The sequence below is a fragment of the Peromyscus eremicus genome, chromosome 16_21 (genome assembly GCF_949786415.1).
Source record: "Peromyscus eremicus chromosome 16_21, PerEre_H2_v1, whole genome shotgun sequence".
Taxonomy (NCBI): Eukaryota; Metazoa; Chordata; class Mammalia; order Rodentia; family Cricetidae; genus Peromyscus; species Peromyscus eremicus.
In genome coordinates this window covers 57,698,679-57,714,719 of record NC_081432.1, presented here as the reverse complement: position 1 = coordinate 57,714,719, position 16,041 = coordinate 57,698,679, and the positions used below count along the sequence as shown (strand labels likewise).

The window sequence follows — 16,041 nt, the reverse complement described above, 5'->3', positions numbered from 1 at the left end:
CACAGGTCACCAGGGACAGGGCCATTGACCAGGAAGCTGGAACTAGTTTGGGATTGTTTGGCTGACTGTGTCCTACTCTGCAACTGATTTGTTTGCTGCCAGGAGCCTATCTGAATCCCCTGTTTAAGATGTGAGATATACATGTGCCTGTGATCCTGAATTTAGCAAGAATTTTTCTTTTTCAGGGGAATATGCAATGCTCTGGAACAACCAAAAATTCACTTTCCATCTTATTGTGTATAGTTCCTAATATCTTAACAAATGCCTTCTCTCTGGGTCAACCTAAGATGTAGGCAGATTTAAATAGATACACTCAACTCAGTAATTCTGAGTCTGAATCTAGCTGTCTGTCTTGCCTTCCACTTGTCACACACACACACACACACACACACACACACACGGTGGGTAAAGTCACTCTGTATACTGTGAATGTGTTGCTCTGATTGGTTCATAAATAAAATGCTGATTGGCCAGTAGCCAAGCAGGAAGTATAGGTGGGATAAGCAGACAAGGAGAATTCTGGGAAGAGGAAGGCCGAGTCAGGAGTCGCCAGCCAGACACAGAGGAAGCAAGATGTGAAGGCAGAACTGAGAAAAGGCACCAAGCCATGTGGCTAAACATAAATAAGAATTATGCGTTAATTTAAGTGAAAGAGCTAGTCAGTAATAAGCCTGAGCTAATGGCCATTCAGTTTGTAAATAATATAAGCCTCTGTGTGTTTACTTGAGTCCGAGCAGCTGCAGGACCAAGATTTGTCCTGACCATGGACCAGGTGGGACACAGGAAAACTTCAGCTACACACACACACACACACACACACACACACACACACACACAATTGTCATGTGACAATCCAAGGTGAGAAATGAAATAGCTCCATCAAAATAATTTCCCTTTCTCTGTTACCCAAATGCTTCCTGAGGGACTGGCACTTACCAGAATAACTCCTATCCAGTCTTTACAGGTAGTGTGCACTCTGCAGACCCTTGCACACAGTCTGAGCTGGGGCTTGGAACCTCACCACAGGGTGGCTACAGATGGTGAATCCTACACAGGACAAGGTTAAGGCCAAGGTCCAAAGGAGCTAGAGGCAAGGGAGAAGCCCGAGGTGGCAGTGGGGCACAACCATCATTTACTTTATTGCTATTTGTATATACCATGACAATTATGCCCTAAGACACTGGTCAGTCTAATTATGATTATCTGATAACATTAAAATTATTTCTAAATTTAGGTACTCGGAAGAGCTCCCTTATATAATCTCACCTCTCTTTAAAGGGGTTATGATCAATCCTATAATACCCAACATTGCCTAAATATTGTTATTGATGTAAAACTAACTCAACCATGGAAGGACCTTCTAGAAACTGAGCTCAGAAGATCACACGTGGGTCCTGAGTATTCTCCCCTCCCTCTGGGACCCCTCTATATGTATGTATACTGGTAGACTCACCTTCAACATCAGCCCACCTGAAGGACATAGGGATGTGAGCTGCCTGGGGTTCACCCTGCTTGCTTGTGAGTTCTGGGAAGGATTCCTGAAAACAGTGGGGGTTTCCTATTAATTACGCAGCCTTCCGGATGGTTCCAGAAGCTCTCCTCCCTGCGGGAGGCCCATTGGGGGCTCCTCCATGCAGTAAAAGGGCTGTTCCCTCAGCAGTGCTACACTTTAAACATCCCCCGGGGGCAGCTTGCCGAGAGCCTGTGGAAAGGTTCCTGTAGGGTGGAAATGAATCAACTCATTTTGCGTCTTCAAAGCCCTTTCAGGTTTATAAAATGGCCTAGCAGGCAGAGTCCTCTTCCCCAATGGGCTAGGGAGACCTCCGGCTTCCTCCCTCCGCGGATCAATGACCACGCTTTGCTTTGGCGATCCCTAGAGGCAGGTGGGTCCAGTGACTGCTAGCACGTGTTGATGTTTCTATGGAAAGGACCCGTGCTGCCCCACCCTCCAGAGTAATGAGCCAAGTCCAGGGGCTTTCCGGCCCTCAGGAGCCTCGCCCTCCACTGGCAACACAGAAAGCAGGATTGTTGGAGTTGAGGCCCAGCAGATGGATTTCTCCCAGGCCCTCACTAGCTCACTGGTCGAGGAAGAGCTAACGATTAACTCATTTGTCATGTGTTTGGTCAGCCTAGGTTCCCATGTTCAGGCCCCTTGAGCTTTGTAGATAAAACACAAGGAGAATGACTAAGGAGAGAAATAACAGCTTTAAAATATATATACTGCTTTTTTCTTAAAAATCTGATAGAGAGTCTGATAGTGGGAAAATGAGCCCAGGACAGTACATATTCTCCAAATTCAAGTGGTGGCTTCCCTGTCAGAAAGACCCATGGACTTTCTTCCTAAGGCAGCCCTTGATCACACCATTCCCTAAGAGAATTTCTCTTCCATCAGAGGCTGGGGCTGAAGAAGCTGGGAGCCTGAGCACACCCAGGTGGCAACCCACATCCAGAAGTGACTAGGAAGGGCCTGGAAGACGTTTTTTGGCTGATGTTGGAGTCTGCTTTATGGTTGGTAGAGTTAGATAATGAGAGAGAAGGCGGGTCTAAAGGTTTCCTAGGCTACATCAAACGCAAACTTTATCTCCTCCCATCTCCCCTCCCCCTCCCATCTCTTTCTCCAACCCAAAGCCACGCATTGAAGAACACAGTTACACCCACGCATGTAATCTCCGGTGGATGACCACTCTGAAGTCAGTGCCCCTGTGGCTGTAGACCCTGGAGGGCCTTTTGGCATCAACATTGCTTCCCAGAAGCTCCTCTCCATTTGGGTCACCTCGTCTAGAATTATCGGTCAACTGCCTTTGTGGATGGAGACAGACGGAAAGCTGGGGTCAGTGCTGGCCGGGACATAACTGTATTGCACCAGGTCCCAGCACAGCAGCGAATTGGGGTGCACCCAAGGGGACGTTACAATATGGCCCTCTGTCAGAAATAGTGAGCAGCTGGAGCTGCTAGGCTAGGTTCCCAGAGCCACACCCAGCTGAGTCCCTCCCCCACCACTGTCTCCCAATCAAAGCATGGATCGCTCCCTAAGGATCACGTGATGAGATGGTCACATGATGATATTTGACTGTGGCCTTTCGGTTACTGAGGAAGAGGGGGGTGGGAGAGAGGCTGACATTGAAGTTGCTGAAGCATCTGAGAAAGCATTATGATATTGGCAGAAGGGACCAGTGACAATCCCAGGGAAGCTCTCCAAACTGACCCCAGATACACTGACCCTAGATCGGGCCAGCGGGTGGGAAGATCAGCCGCTGAGTCCCTCCTCTTGCCAGGCTCCTGCGGGCCACGGCAGAAGGATGGCACTAATCTTAGAAGGTAGTAGGCTGGAGTTGAGTTCAGGGGTGCCAGCAAGGTGTGGCCTTATTTTTTTCCTTTTAAATGTTTCCTCGAAGCAATGAGGAAGAAGTGTCTGGAGAGCTGAAGGCCTTTGGGAGAAGTAGAATTCCTCTGCAGCAGAATTGGGCCAGACAGCTAAGCTCAGGATCGGCTGAGGCGCCTGGCGACGTCGGCGTAGGCCAGCTCGATCTCGCTGTCAGCCGCGCAGGTGTTGGTGAACTCGTCCCGTGCATAGGCGTTCTTGAGGTACCGCCACAAGCCCGTCATCTCGGCCGGGAGGTCGTAGTTCCGGTATTTTTTAGCCACAATCTAAACAAAGATGACAAGATGGAGTTGGTGTGAAGGCAGGAAACAAATCATTAGGAGGGATGGGGCCACGATTTCAGGAGTGGCTGTGTCTATCAGGTACATCTGCGTTCAGCAGGGCTGAGCGAAGCTGGCTAGAAAGGAAAGTGGATGAAGCTATACTAAGAACTGCTGTGTGCAGTTTGTCCTGAAGGCATGAACTTGTAATCCAAATACTCACAAGACCGAGGCAGGAGGCTCCCAAACTAGATCAACTTTACACAAATTTGTCAGCGTGACACAAACCAGAGTCATCTGGGAGAAGGAACTTCATCAGGTTGCACTGTGGATGTGTCTGTGGGGCCATCTCTTGATTGTTACTGGATGTTAAGAGAGCCCAGCCCACCGTGGGTGGTGCCATCCCTAGGCAGGCGGGCCAGGACTGTGAAAGAAAGGTAACTGAGTAAGCCAAGGGGAGCAAGCCAGTAAGCAGTGTTCCTCCTTGGCCTCTGCTTCAGGTCTTGCCTCTAGGATGCCGCTCTGACTTCCCTTTACGATGGATGGCCCCCCAAGTTGCCCTTGGTCATTGCTCTATCAGAGCAACAGAAAAGCGAACTAAAATACATATTCTGGGTTATCTTTATTCACTTGAAAAGAGCAGGCATGCAACTGAAGAATTGATATTTGCGTTTATATGTGTTATCTCTCTTCCAAGTTGTCCCACAGAGAGCACCGTCCCTGTTGCTGGGCCAAGAAAAGCCCACCCATGGAAGTTTAGACCAGGCTCTCAGTGAGTGTGGGCCACAGCCACTCAGCATCCTGGGATGGGGACAGACTTGACAGGAAGGGATGCAGGAGCAAGGGTGCCCAGAACTCTGGCGTCCCGAGGACCTTCGTTGCTCATGCTCTCAATTTGCTGTTTCATATGAAAACAGTTAGCTCCCACCACCCAGATTAAATTTTGGCATCAGAGGCCAAACTGCCTTGGCTCCCCTTCCCGCTCTCCGCACTGCGGAGTTTTGCCAGGTCCCTGGATCTGATAAGCTGGATCAGCAGAAATCCAAGGAGACAGGAGTCCAGGCCCAGCCTTTGTTCCCTCCTAGGCCATCCTCCCTCTGATCCCCAGCTTCCCAGAGCTAGAAAGCCACTGAACTGTCTCCAAGGACAGGGGATTAACTTGGTCATTAGGGCTGGATGGATTTGAGGCATTCAGAGGATAGTGTAGAAGCCTGAGAGCACCCATGTGTTTGCCTGCTTTGACAAAGGATGCTTGGGTGAGTTGCCCGTACATGTCGGATAGAGAGGAGAGAAGGAAGGAAAGAAAGGGAAGCTAGGGAATTTGATCCACACCTCTCCTTTTAGGCACAAGAAAAATGAAATCCTAAAAGATCAAACGACTTGCCTACTCTGCCCTGCTAGTTGGTGGCAGATGATGAATTAGACTTGGGTCTTCTGATCTTTCCATTATATCACGGTGACACTGTGTGGCTGGGTGGGCACCACACATACCTAATGGTTCTGCTTATTCCTCCAGGACAGGAGAAGAAAGCGCAATATGGTGGGTGGGGTATGTGATGACAATTAATGACTTCAAAGGGACACACTTGGCTGGTCCTCCAAGGGATCTTTAGCTTGGCCCTGAGCCTAAAATGTCTTCATATTAAAGTGTTGTATTGGCCTGCCCTAGGAGCATGTAATCCCTCCACAGTTTTAGCTCTAACCCAGGACTGTGGGATGCTCACATGTGATGTCACCACAAGCTGGCGTGTGCTCTGATTGGAGGAGAGTATCTAGCTCAGTACTTCAGCTGAAAGGAATAGATATACCCTGCTGATGAACAATAGGCTCGCCTTCTCTTCATTGAAGGCAGAAAAAACATGAATATCCTAAAAGACACATAGCAGCTGATTGTATTACCTATAAATTGGTATTTATTAAAGGGCCATCACACTTAGAAAAGGTCTTGTTTGCACAGAGATGATTATCAGAAGGACATGGTAAGACACAGACAGGGTAAAAGGCAGGGACTGTTTGGTCATAAGACCGTATTGCATGCTGCTTTAGCGTCTAGAGCCGGTCTAGAGTCCAGACAGTGAGCATCAAAAAGGATGAGGGTCAGGGTGAGCTGAGGAGAAGGTTGACTCAGTAAAGTGTCTACAAGCATGCGACCCGGAGTGTAGATTCCTAGTGTAACCCACAGACAGAAAGAGGTGTGGCTGTGCACACTTAGAATCCCAGTGCTGGGAGGTGGAGACAGGGGGGTTCCTAGAGCTCACTGGCCAGCTAGTCTAACCAAACTGGTGAGCTCTGTGTTCACTGAGAGACTCTGCCTTAAAAGAATAAGGTGGAGATGGATTGAGGAAGACACCCAGTGTTAACATGTAGCCTCCATGGGCATATACTTAGATGTGTGCATGTGTGCACGTGTGTACACGAGCACACACATGCACACAAGAGACAGAAAGAGCAAGAGAGAAAGAGAGGTGTCTGTTTACAGAACTCGGGAGGATCCAAATGCTGCCTTCCAATTAGATAAAGAGGAACAGAACTGACCCATGTTGCTCTAGAGAATGTGCTTGAACTCCATGTAAGGAAGGATGCTTTAAGAATCAGAGCTGTATGCAACAGTAAGATGGGGGGGGGGGGCTCCTCATCACTCAGAAATGTGCTACCTCACTGCACAGAAGGCTGTCACAGACACAGCAGGAAGCGGACTAGTGTGGGTTTGGAGGTTGCTTGAGATAACCCCTAAAATTTCCTCTTAAAAGCTTCCAGACTGTGACTTTTGTATAGGTAAGGACGGGTGTACATGGTGCAGACGGGCAGCAAGTGCCCTGAGAGCAAGCGGGTACTCTCTGCTCCGCTCCTTTGCAGCCCCTACTGCTTCAGCCAACAGGGAGGGAGAATGACAGCTGGGTACCTGAGGGAGCGTCTACAGAGTCTGCGCAAAGAGATCTATGATGACCCATGAGGGCCCACCTAACGCAGGTAGGAAAGCATGGTGGGGATAACTCCAAGACGAGGCTGTGACGCAACTGTGTATACAGTGGCATTGCACTAATTATACATTGACCCCTATAGTATAATAAGCAATTTCATGTCTTGCTGAGTCCCACAATAACCCTAGAGATAAACAACATGTGACTATTTTATAAATGAAAAGGAAAGCCCAAGGGCTGGAGAGATGGCTCAGCAGCTAAGAGCTGCTCTTCCAGAGGACCCAAATTCAATTCCCAGCATCCACGTGACAGCTCACAATCATCTGTAACTCCACTTCCAGGGAATCTGATACCCTCTTCTGGCCTCCATGGGCATGGGGCACATATGTAGTGTACATGCATACATGTAGGTAAAATTTTTTTTTCTAATTTAAGAAAATTGAATCTCAGAGAGGCTATTCACCCAGCAAGCAGGGCAGCTGATCTTGGGTCCCTAATAGATCTGACTTCAGAGCCCAGAGTCGTCTTGGCTCCCAGGAGTTAGTTACTCCCCTTGACTCATCCACCCAGTTGGCTGGGCCTGAGATATGGACACTATCCACGCACAGACCTCTCTTACCTTGACCACATGCAGCTTCGGGAGCAGATTGCAGTCAGCCAGGGTCAGCTCATCCCCATCCAGGAACTTGCGCTGAGACCCTTTCTCGTCCCCACGGGTGTTGGAATCGATCTCCTCTGGCAGAGGGGTGTTCAAGTAGTCATCCAGCTTCTGCAGTGCCTTCGTCAAGCCTCTCTCAAGGGCTGGCATGGAAGAACAAAAGAGGGTCAACTCCCCTCTTCCCGAACACAGCTGCAGGGACTGCAGAGTGGAGCAGGTGGACGCTGAATCACCTGCCATCACTGCCCTGCCGTTTCAACACACACAATGGGACCCCTAGTAGCTATGAGCATGACTCGATCCAAGTGTACTAAATACCCTAAAAAAAAAGGCAAACCGTAGGGCCGGAGAGATGGCCAAGCAGTCGCTGCTCTACCAAAACTGGAATTCGTTGCCCAGAACCCCTGCCAGGCAGCTCATGGCCACCAGTAACCAGCTTTAGGGAATCTAACACCCTCTTCTGGCCTCTGTGGTCACTTGTGTGCATGCATGCATATGCGCGCCCGCGCGCGCGCACACGCACACACGTAGAAATGAAATAAATCTGAAAAATTAGCCAAGAAGTAAACACTAGTTATTTCTTTAATTTGATTAAAACACCAGCCATTCCTTTAAATTGATTAAATTCCTTTTACTTTTATTAAGATGTGTCTTCTATTAAGCAAAGAATTTCAGCAGCCAGAGCACATGCCAAAGTGTTCACAGAGCTTATCTCCAGCAGGTACATTAGGCAATTGCTATTTTCTTGTTTTATCTATTTTTATTTTGTCAATGATTGACAACATACACACACCATAATTTTGTAGAAAGGGCTGAGTAAGTGATTAAAAATGGCACAGCAGAAGTCCTAAGACAGGGCCAGTTTTGTGGTAGCATTAACTCTGACTAACCTAGCTGGAGAAGGGGAGGGGACCTCCAGGGGACAGGACATAGGATTGAGAGCAGTCCTGTTTAGGGAGACTGGCAGAGGTGCAATGGGTATGAGAGAGACACTGGACGTTCATCCGGAGCAGACAGCTCACAGCAGTCCCAAGTGGCCAGGCCACTGCACCAGACAGGAGTGGCCATCAGCAATGTGCACGGAATTCCACTTGCATAGAGGCCATCACCTGCCACAGATGCAGCAGAATGAACACCTAAAGGAAGACGAGGTGGCAGAAGACGTTTATATTCCAATCCTGATTAATTAGCAGCTAATTCATCTAGCCACACACGAGCATAGAGCCCCTTAGTCACAGAAAGGTGACATGGAAACTGTACACCTGAATAGACAGGGTCGCTGCAGAATAGATGGCCGCTTGGTCAATGACCGCTGTCCCTGTGACATCAGCCCTGCTCCTCAATACCCTCAACCCCAGACTCTGTTAGACATTGTGCTCCTGAGATCCCGGGAGTCCAGCTGATCCACATGGCCGCAGATACAAGGGGCATATCGCCATCCAGAGGAGAAACTGTGAGGTCTGCCCTCCTTTGCGTGGTTTCACAGATGTGCCTTCTGTAATTGGCCGCTCCCACCTACCTAACCCACTTTTGTCTGTTCATAGGAGGCCTTTTGTTGGAGACAGTGGAAGGACACCAGTGTGAAACAATGCCCCGGAATGCTTCCTGGAATGTTTGGAAACCAGCTAGAGGCTGGCCGTTAGTTTCTCAATCCTCCCTTCTCCCTGGTGTGGCATTTGAACTCGTCTTCATCATCTGCTTTGTGTTTCCAGTTTGAGAGAATAGAGCGAGAGGGCTGGGAAAAAATGCTTGAATTCCCTTCAGCGATTGTCTAGACTGCGATGGGATTACCAGACTATTCAAGGGCTAAGGCAGAGGGTGGGCACTAGACAATACTTATTATGCTTTTCTCCCCAAAGCAATTGGGCTTCGTGCTGGGTTTGTTTGCTTGCTCAAATCCCTCTACTCCTTTCAGTGGTAGAGTGGGGCAAAAACCCCATCACAGTGGGAAAGGGAAAAAGTAACACAGTATTCCAGTTTCATTTCTGTCGTCCTGCTACAACATCCTGATACAAGGCCATGTTGGGAAGGAAAGGGTTTACTTGGCACCCTACTAAACTGTAGATCATCTTTGTAGGGAAGTCACAGCTGGCTATACCACATCCATAGTGAAACAAATATACCCTGGCTGCCATCTTGCCTGCTTGCTCTTTTATGTAGGTTTCCCCTGTCTTGTATAAGTCAGGCAGCCCCTCACCCACTCCGCACCCCCACCGCTGCCTAGGGAATGCTACCACCCACAATAAGCTAGATCTCTTCATATCAATGAATAATCAATATAATTCCTGGTCAACCCGATCTAAATAAATCCTCAATTGAAACTCTCTTCCTAGGCAACTCTAGGTTGTGGCAAGTTGACATTTAAAAATGACCATGTGACACATGGTATACTTGCTAAATTTTGATTGATTTATATCAACCAAGGCATATGAAGGAGCAGGAAAAGGGAAAGTAGACATTCCAAGTCCTAACTCCAAATGCCTCTTGGAGACCTTGCCGACCAACAATAATGGATTTTGGCAAAGGGATGTGAAGCAATGACGGAGATTTTGGAAGACTAACTCTGGATGGATTCCAGCTATCTGTCAAATGAGCTCTCGAAATGAAAGGGGTAAAGTCTAATGACAGGCATAGTTGCATCCACTCCATTATGACTACAACATGACATACGACATGCACACGCTGAGTGTGCTCATGGCTTGTTGGTAACTTAACCTGCTCCTGTATATTCTTGGTCCAGAGCATTGAGGTTGCAGTTGGTGTCAGTCATGATAGAGACATGAGATGAGAAGCCAGAAAGAAGCCACATGAACTGTAGCTGCCCTGGATTAGGATTTGGATTTTGCCTAAATGTCTCACTGTTGAGGTAATAGCTTCAAGGTCTCTTAACTGAAGAGCCCTCTCTAGGGGCTCTTTTTTTTTCACATCCTTGTTTAAGCTTATTGAATTAGCATTGGGCACCATAAATCTCACCTGTGCCCCTGGTCCTGGTACCTCTCCATGCCTGGAGGTTAGCTCCTCAATGGCATTGAATTGACAGTTTCCTCATCTCAGAAATGACAATAAAGATCCCCAGGTTCATGCATGGACCCTTTTAGGCTCACTCAACCCAGTACAGGGAGAGTTCCTGATGTGAGGACCTGGACTGTACCGGATCAGCCATTGCTTACCATTGTTATTTTGTGACTCAGTTTAGCAGCCATCCTTCTATCTGTGTGAATCCTCCCACACTCTCAAATCATTCTCAAACAATCCAAGACGCAACAGAGAATGTGAGATTCTGAGTAGCCTCAGTTCTAAAGTCAAGCCCCATCCCTTGTATATTTAATACATAGCCATAACTATGTCCCCTGTGGCCTGCCCCCAGCATCCTCATTTGTGTCAAACCGTGGAGAAAGGGATGATCAGAGGGGGACAGGCACACTGTACCCACATGCTGAAACACTCCAGGCTAACAGATCAGCAGTGACAGTACCTAGATATTCTCTTCCAGCTTTCTCCCTCCTGCCTGCCGGCTCAGTCCTGAAGCCACAGGATTGAATGATTTCTTTTGGCTGATGGCATTTGGATCATGAAACCACTCACAGTGAACTTTCTACTCTGGTAAAATGGATAGGAAGAGACCAGGGTAATAGGGGAGAGTAACGTGTGTGTGTGTGTGTGTGTGTGTGTGTGTGTGTGTGTGTGTGTGTGTGTGTGAGAGAGAGAGAGAGAGAGAGAGAGAGAGAGAGAGAGAGAGAGAGAGAGAGAGAGAGAGAACCCCTGAAAGGCTTCCTCAGAGACACTGGTGGCTGGGGTCACAAACCTTAGGCAGGCTACAGTGCCCAGTGACCCATGATGACTAATGTTCCATGAACTTGATGGATCCCCAATCTTTTAATTGCTCTGTCCCCTCTCTGCCTCTGCCCCCCATAAAGATTTATTTTGAACTACACACAAATGTGCTGGGTAAAATATGCAATGAGGAAAAAGGGGAAGAGTTCATAAATATTCTCAGGCATATGCAAACAATCTCAAATTTATTTTTCTCTCTCTCTTTTTTTTTAAGGAGAGAAAAAATCCACCCATTCCTTGATCGCTTCCAGATTCATTAAGGTTGCTATTACATAAGGGCCAATATTGTTTTCTCGTCATAGAGAAATAATGAGTTGTAAATGGCAATTTGAGCTAAGAAAATAATATAGTCTTACCAAGGCACGGGGGCTGGATGAGGAACGGGGAGCCAAGATTCTAATCCAGCCTCCAACAAGTTTCTGCAAGCATGGCTCAGGCCTGGTTTGCCAGCATCTGGGGACTGACCAGAGTGAAGCCAGCAGCAGCTCTGGATCTCAAAATTCACACAGAGAGGGACCAGTGTCCAGGGTCTTTGAGAAGATGGAAAGTAGGTCTGGGCTCAGGAGCTTCGTAGGTTCTCCTGTGTATTTTTCTCTGTCACATGTACTTGGAGAAGTACACATGTGTTATATTCACTCATACAGACACATCCATATAAACATAAATAAAAAAAATAAATCGGGGGGAAGAGATGGCTCAGTGGTTACCAGCACTGGCTGCTCTTGCAGAGGACCTGGATTCAAGTCTCAACACCTACACAGGGGCTAAGAACTGCCTATCACTGCAGTTCAGGTGATCCTCTGCCCCTTTCTGCCCTCCTCAGGCATTGAGTGGGGTGCGTAGACATACAGGCAGGCAAAGCACCCATACACATAATATAAAATTTAAATTTTTATTAAAAAAAAGGAATCAAAGTCCACTTCTGACAAAGGTCTGCAGCCTAGATGGGTGTCTGCCCAACTCTGCCATGGAAGAGAAGAGCGTGTCCTCTAGGTGCTGGCCCCAGGGTGAGCACACTCCACACTCTGTCCCCATTCACTGCTCCAGGAAGGACCGTTCCCACAGGAAGGCAACACTCACTGTTTTCTGAAGGGACTCCTGAGCCTAGCACTCTCTTGCCTGAACACATGAAGAGCCAAGCACTAGCACTTATTCTTAGTGAACAGTTAAGGAAACTGAGTCACAGACATACCCAAGGCACGTCTACTTGGGCTAGTACATACATAGCTAGTTTCCTGAAGCATTCAAACCACTCCAGAGGTATCCATGAACACGTGCTTGGCTTAGTTATTATTTTTTTACATACTTCCTTACAGGATCCCATGCCCCGAGCAGTGGAAAAATGACAATTTATTAATCTATTCTGGATTATAACCTAGTCTGATGTAATGGTCCCTCTGGAGAATTCTCAGTCTCTTTTGCATAGGAGTGCTCGGTTTCTCAGACAGACTGTCTCTCCCTTGCTCTTCTCCCTGCGTCAGTGGAGCTGGGGTGGGAGAGGACGCTCCTGTGACCTTGTGGCCCTGGGTGCGGGTGGGAGCGCATGCAAGTCTTGACTCTTTCTAGCACGGCTGTGGAGATGCCAGCTTTAAAGGTGAGTTGTCCATGGGTTTCCTGCCTCCCCCACATGCCGGAAGGATTGTCAAGCAGGGGATTACACAGGTCTCTTAGACACATACCTAGGTAGTTGACTTCCCTGCCTCACTTTTCCTTAATCCACCAATCCTCTAGGCCAGTGGTTCTCCACCTCCCTAAAGCTGCGACCCTTCAATACAGTGCTTCATGTTGTGGTGATCCCCAATCATAAAAGTATTTTCTTTGCTACATCATAACTGTAGTTTTGCTACTGTTATGAATTGTATGTGATATGCAGAGGGTCTTAGGTGACCCCTGTGAAAGGGTCGTTTGACATCCCCCCATAGGGGTCACAACCCACAGGTTGAGAACCGCTGCTCTAAGCCTTTTTTTTCAGTTCTTCTCTGTCAAATCGTCTACCAGCTCCATAGCAGCAAGCCTCCTCACCCAGGGGCATGGGAAGGGCTGTCTGTACTCTGTGAGCTTTCCAGACAAGGTTCTTGATGGGCGAAAATTTACAAGAGAGACTAGAATTTAGAAATTCTCAAGAAAGTAAGTAGCTCTGTTGAATTCCAGAAGTTAAATATCAAATTGCTTTTTCCCTCTTAGAAATCTTGTTTAAAATGGAACTGGAGAGATGGCCCAATGGGTGAAGAGCTTGCCTTGAGTTTGGCTCATCAATAACCATGTAAAACCAAGGTCTGGCAGGATGTGTCTGTAACCCCACTACAGCAGGGTGGAGATGAGTGGGTCTCCTGAGACAACTGACCAGGTAACCCAGGGGACACAGTGGAAGGGACTCTGTATCCAAGCATAAAGTGGACATCAATAGAAGAAGATAGCCAAGGTTGATCTCCAGTCCCCCCCACACACACACACAAACACTAACAGAGAGAGAGAGAAAGAGAGAGAGAGAGAGAGAGAGAGAGAGAGAGAGAGAGAACCTTCTTAAAGTATTCTAATCTCTAGAGATAAATATGTATAGCTTTAATTAGAATACATCCAGAAATGTAAAGAAAAGCATATTTTCAAAATATTAGCTCTAATATATAAGCAAAACTTGGTTTTAAACACTGAGACATTGGATCTCAAAACTTAAATCTCTCTCACTCTGCAGGCCACTGTGAGTGCCAAGGGCTGTTCCACTGCCTCTGGGTACCTAGGTGGTCTATCACATGCTACCTACTTCTCATATATCTCTACCTCATTGCAAAAGGGAGCATCGCTTCTTTGTGCCCTGCCTTCCAACAAATTTGAGGACACATTTGAATTCTTCTATTAATGGTTGAGTTTAATTAGAATCTTGATGCTTTAAGAGTCATCCAGAATGGTCTAGAAGAAGTTGTCTGGGAGTAAAGACAGAGGCTTTTACATCCTTCCTAAACAACAAACAGAGGCCGTGTCTGGGCCTGGGCCTGTGTAAGGAAAAGTGAAAAAGCTGTGGAGAAAGTTTCATGGAGAAAACTGAAATTCCTCCATGAATGAAGAAACACCTAGATACTGAGAAGTACTTGGAGAATTGGCGGAAGTTTCTATTTTTCATCCGAGCTCACGTGGATATAAAAGAAAAGGTACAAAAATTCAGCTGTTGTTTGAAGGAGACCCAAGTGGGGGTCTCTAGACATCATATTGTTGGAGGCAGAATAGAAACAGCCACACCTTGCTGACATTCAAGAGTTAAAAACATAAATGAGATTTCATGAATTAGACAAGGTAATGGAGACAAATAAAATCCAATGAGAAGAATTTGACATCACCTCTCTGGTACCTTTGGGAGGAAGAAGCTTTTCTTCCCATGTCCTGCCACTACATGAAGGGATACGAAGTGGAGAAGCCATATTGCTGAGAGCTAATCATTCAGGAATCTGGGGCTGGGGCTTGAACATGGCCCTGAAGAGCTGTGAGGTAAGTGGCAGACGTGTTGGTACCGTCACACTGAGTGCACTTCTGAGGAAGTCAGAGATGCTGTGAGGAGATTTTCAGGTGTTCACCTTCGTGACTGCCAGTGTGAGCCCTCCCTGTCCCCAGCATACGGAACCTCACATAAAGGTTTGTATTCATGTACAGGTTCGGGGAATTACCCAGTCAGGTTACCTGAGTGTGAGTGACCACACGGAGGTAAACTATAAAACAGGTAGACTGTGAGGTTTGGGTGCCCACAGGAAGACACAGCAGGTAAAGTGAAGTTGACTCGTGACTTCTCTGTCTCACAGAGTGAGAGGTCCTCACTGGGTCAGAGCTGGTACAGGATTCTAGAAGTCAGAAAGGGCCTTACTTGGAGGAGTAGTGGCTCCCTTTGTTGTCTCTGGGCCTCTGGTTATGTTCACATATCACCGGTTTCCACAGAGGGTAGAGAAAAGAGAGCCTGGGTCAAGGGTGTCAGAACCAGGCACCAGGCTGCCTTCTGAGGAATGATAACAACAGACACCAACCCTCCATGACATGTCACTCACAAGAAATAGCTGTTTCCTGGCTGCTGTTGAAGCAACTTCCACATCTGGTAGAGAGTAGGACCTAAGACAATACCTAACTTGTGGTCATTATTAGGACTGAAACTGAGCTCATGAGAGGATGGGGATACCGAGTGAACTAGACGTCAACTCAAGGCAGAAGTTCAGTGTGGGAAGGAAGGCTGAGAACATCAGAACCTCCTGGGCATGAGGGGGGAGGATCCTGGGGACTGTGGAGGATGGCACTCACTCTCACACTGGAATCTACCATTGTCTGATCATCTCCTGGGACCATGCTGTCAGTGTTCAACTTTCTTGTTCAGGTCCCTTGGAGAATTTGTGCCCAATCTTCCATCAGAACACCACCACAGGGCATGAACCAGCTGGTCAGCAAGGTGTGTGCTACCAAATCAACCCAGCTCTGGGAGACCCAGGCACACACCTCTGGGGAGCAATCCCCAGGCCCCCATTTCCAGACACTGGCCTAAATAGAAATGGCAGGAAGACAAGCTGAAGCCAGATGCCATGGCCCTTACACCAAGTCCCCTGCTGTGCCCTGAAGGTGTCAGCGCAGGCTAAGGGAAGAGGCTGCAGTTCCTACTGCCAGGGGTGTGTGTTGTTTGCTCCAGAAAGGACTTCAGTCTTGGATGGAAGATAAAATGGTTCCTTACTCCACAGGCAGGATTCGAACCTTGTGACTGTGGTGATTAGGACACTGGACACTATGGGCACCTCAAAGATTCACAGAAGGAACAGAACACTTGCAGATATGTCTCCAAGGAAGCCAGGGACTTTCCGTTAAGAAACTCATTCTCGGGGAAGCTGCTTTCCTGAGCTTTATAAAAGAACCAGTTTTTCAAAAGGAATTTTTCCGTTTAGCTCCACAGGTCAATTAATCATTAGCTAAATTAATTATGAGGATAATACCAAACAATACACGTACACTATTTTATTTAAAAGA

At 47.5% G+C, this 16,041-nt stretch overlaps 1 protein-coding gene across 2 annotated transcripts in view; it reads right to left on the bottom strand.

The window, feature by feature from the left end:
* Positions 1–1,728: 1,728 nt before the first annotated feature.
* Positions 1,729–16,041, bottom strand: part of Clic5 (chloride intracellular channel 5) — a 147,176-nt gene continuing 132,863 nt past the window's right edge. For both annotated transcript variants that reach the window (XM_059282219.1, XM_059282220.1), the window contains exons 5-6: positions 7,183–7,364; positions 1,729–3,648 (exon numbers count right to left, since the gene is read on the bottom strand). In XM_059282219.1, coding sequence (XP_059138202.1) covers positions 3,481–3,648; positions 7,183–7,364 — 350 coding nt within the window. In that variant the 3' untranslated portion in view covers positions 1,729–3,480. The remainder of the gene's footprint in view (positions 3,649–7,182; positions 7,365–16,041) is intronic.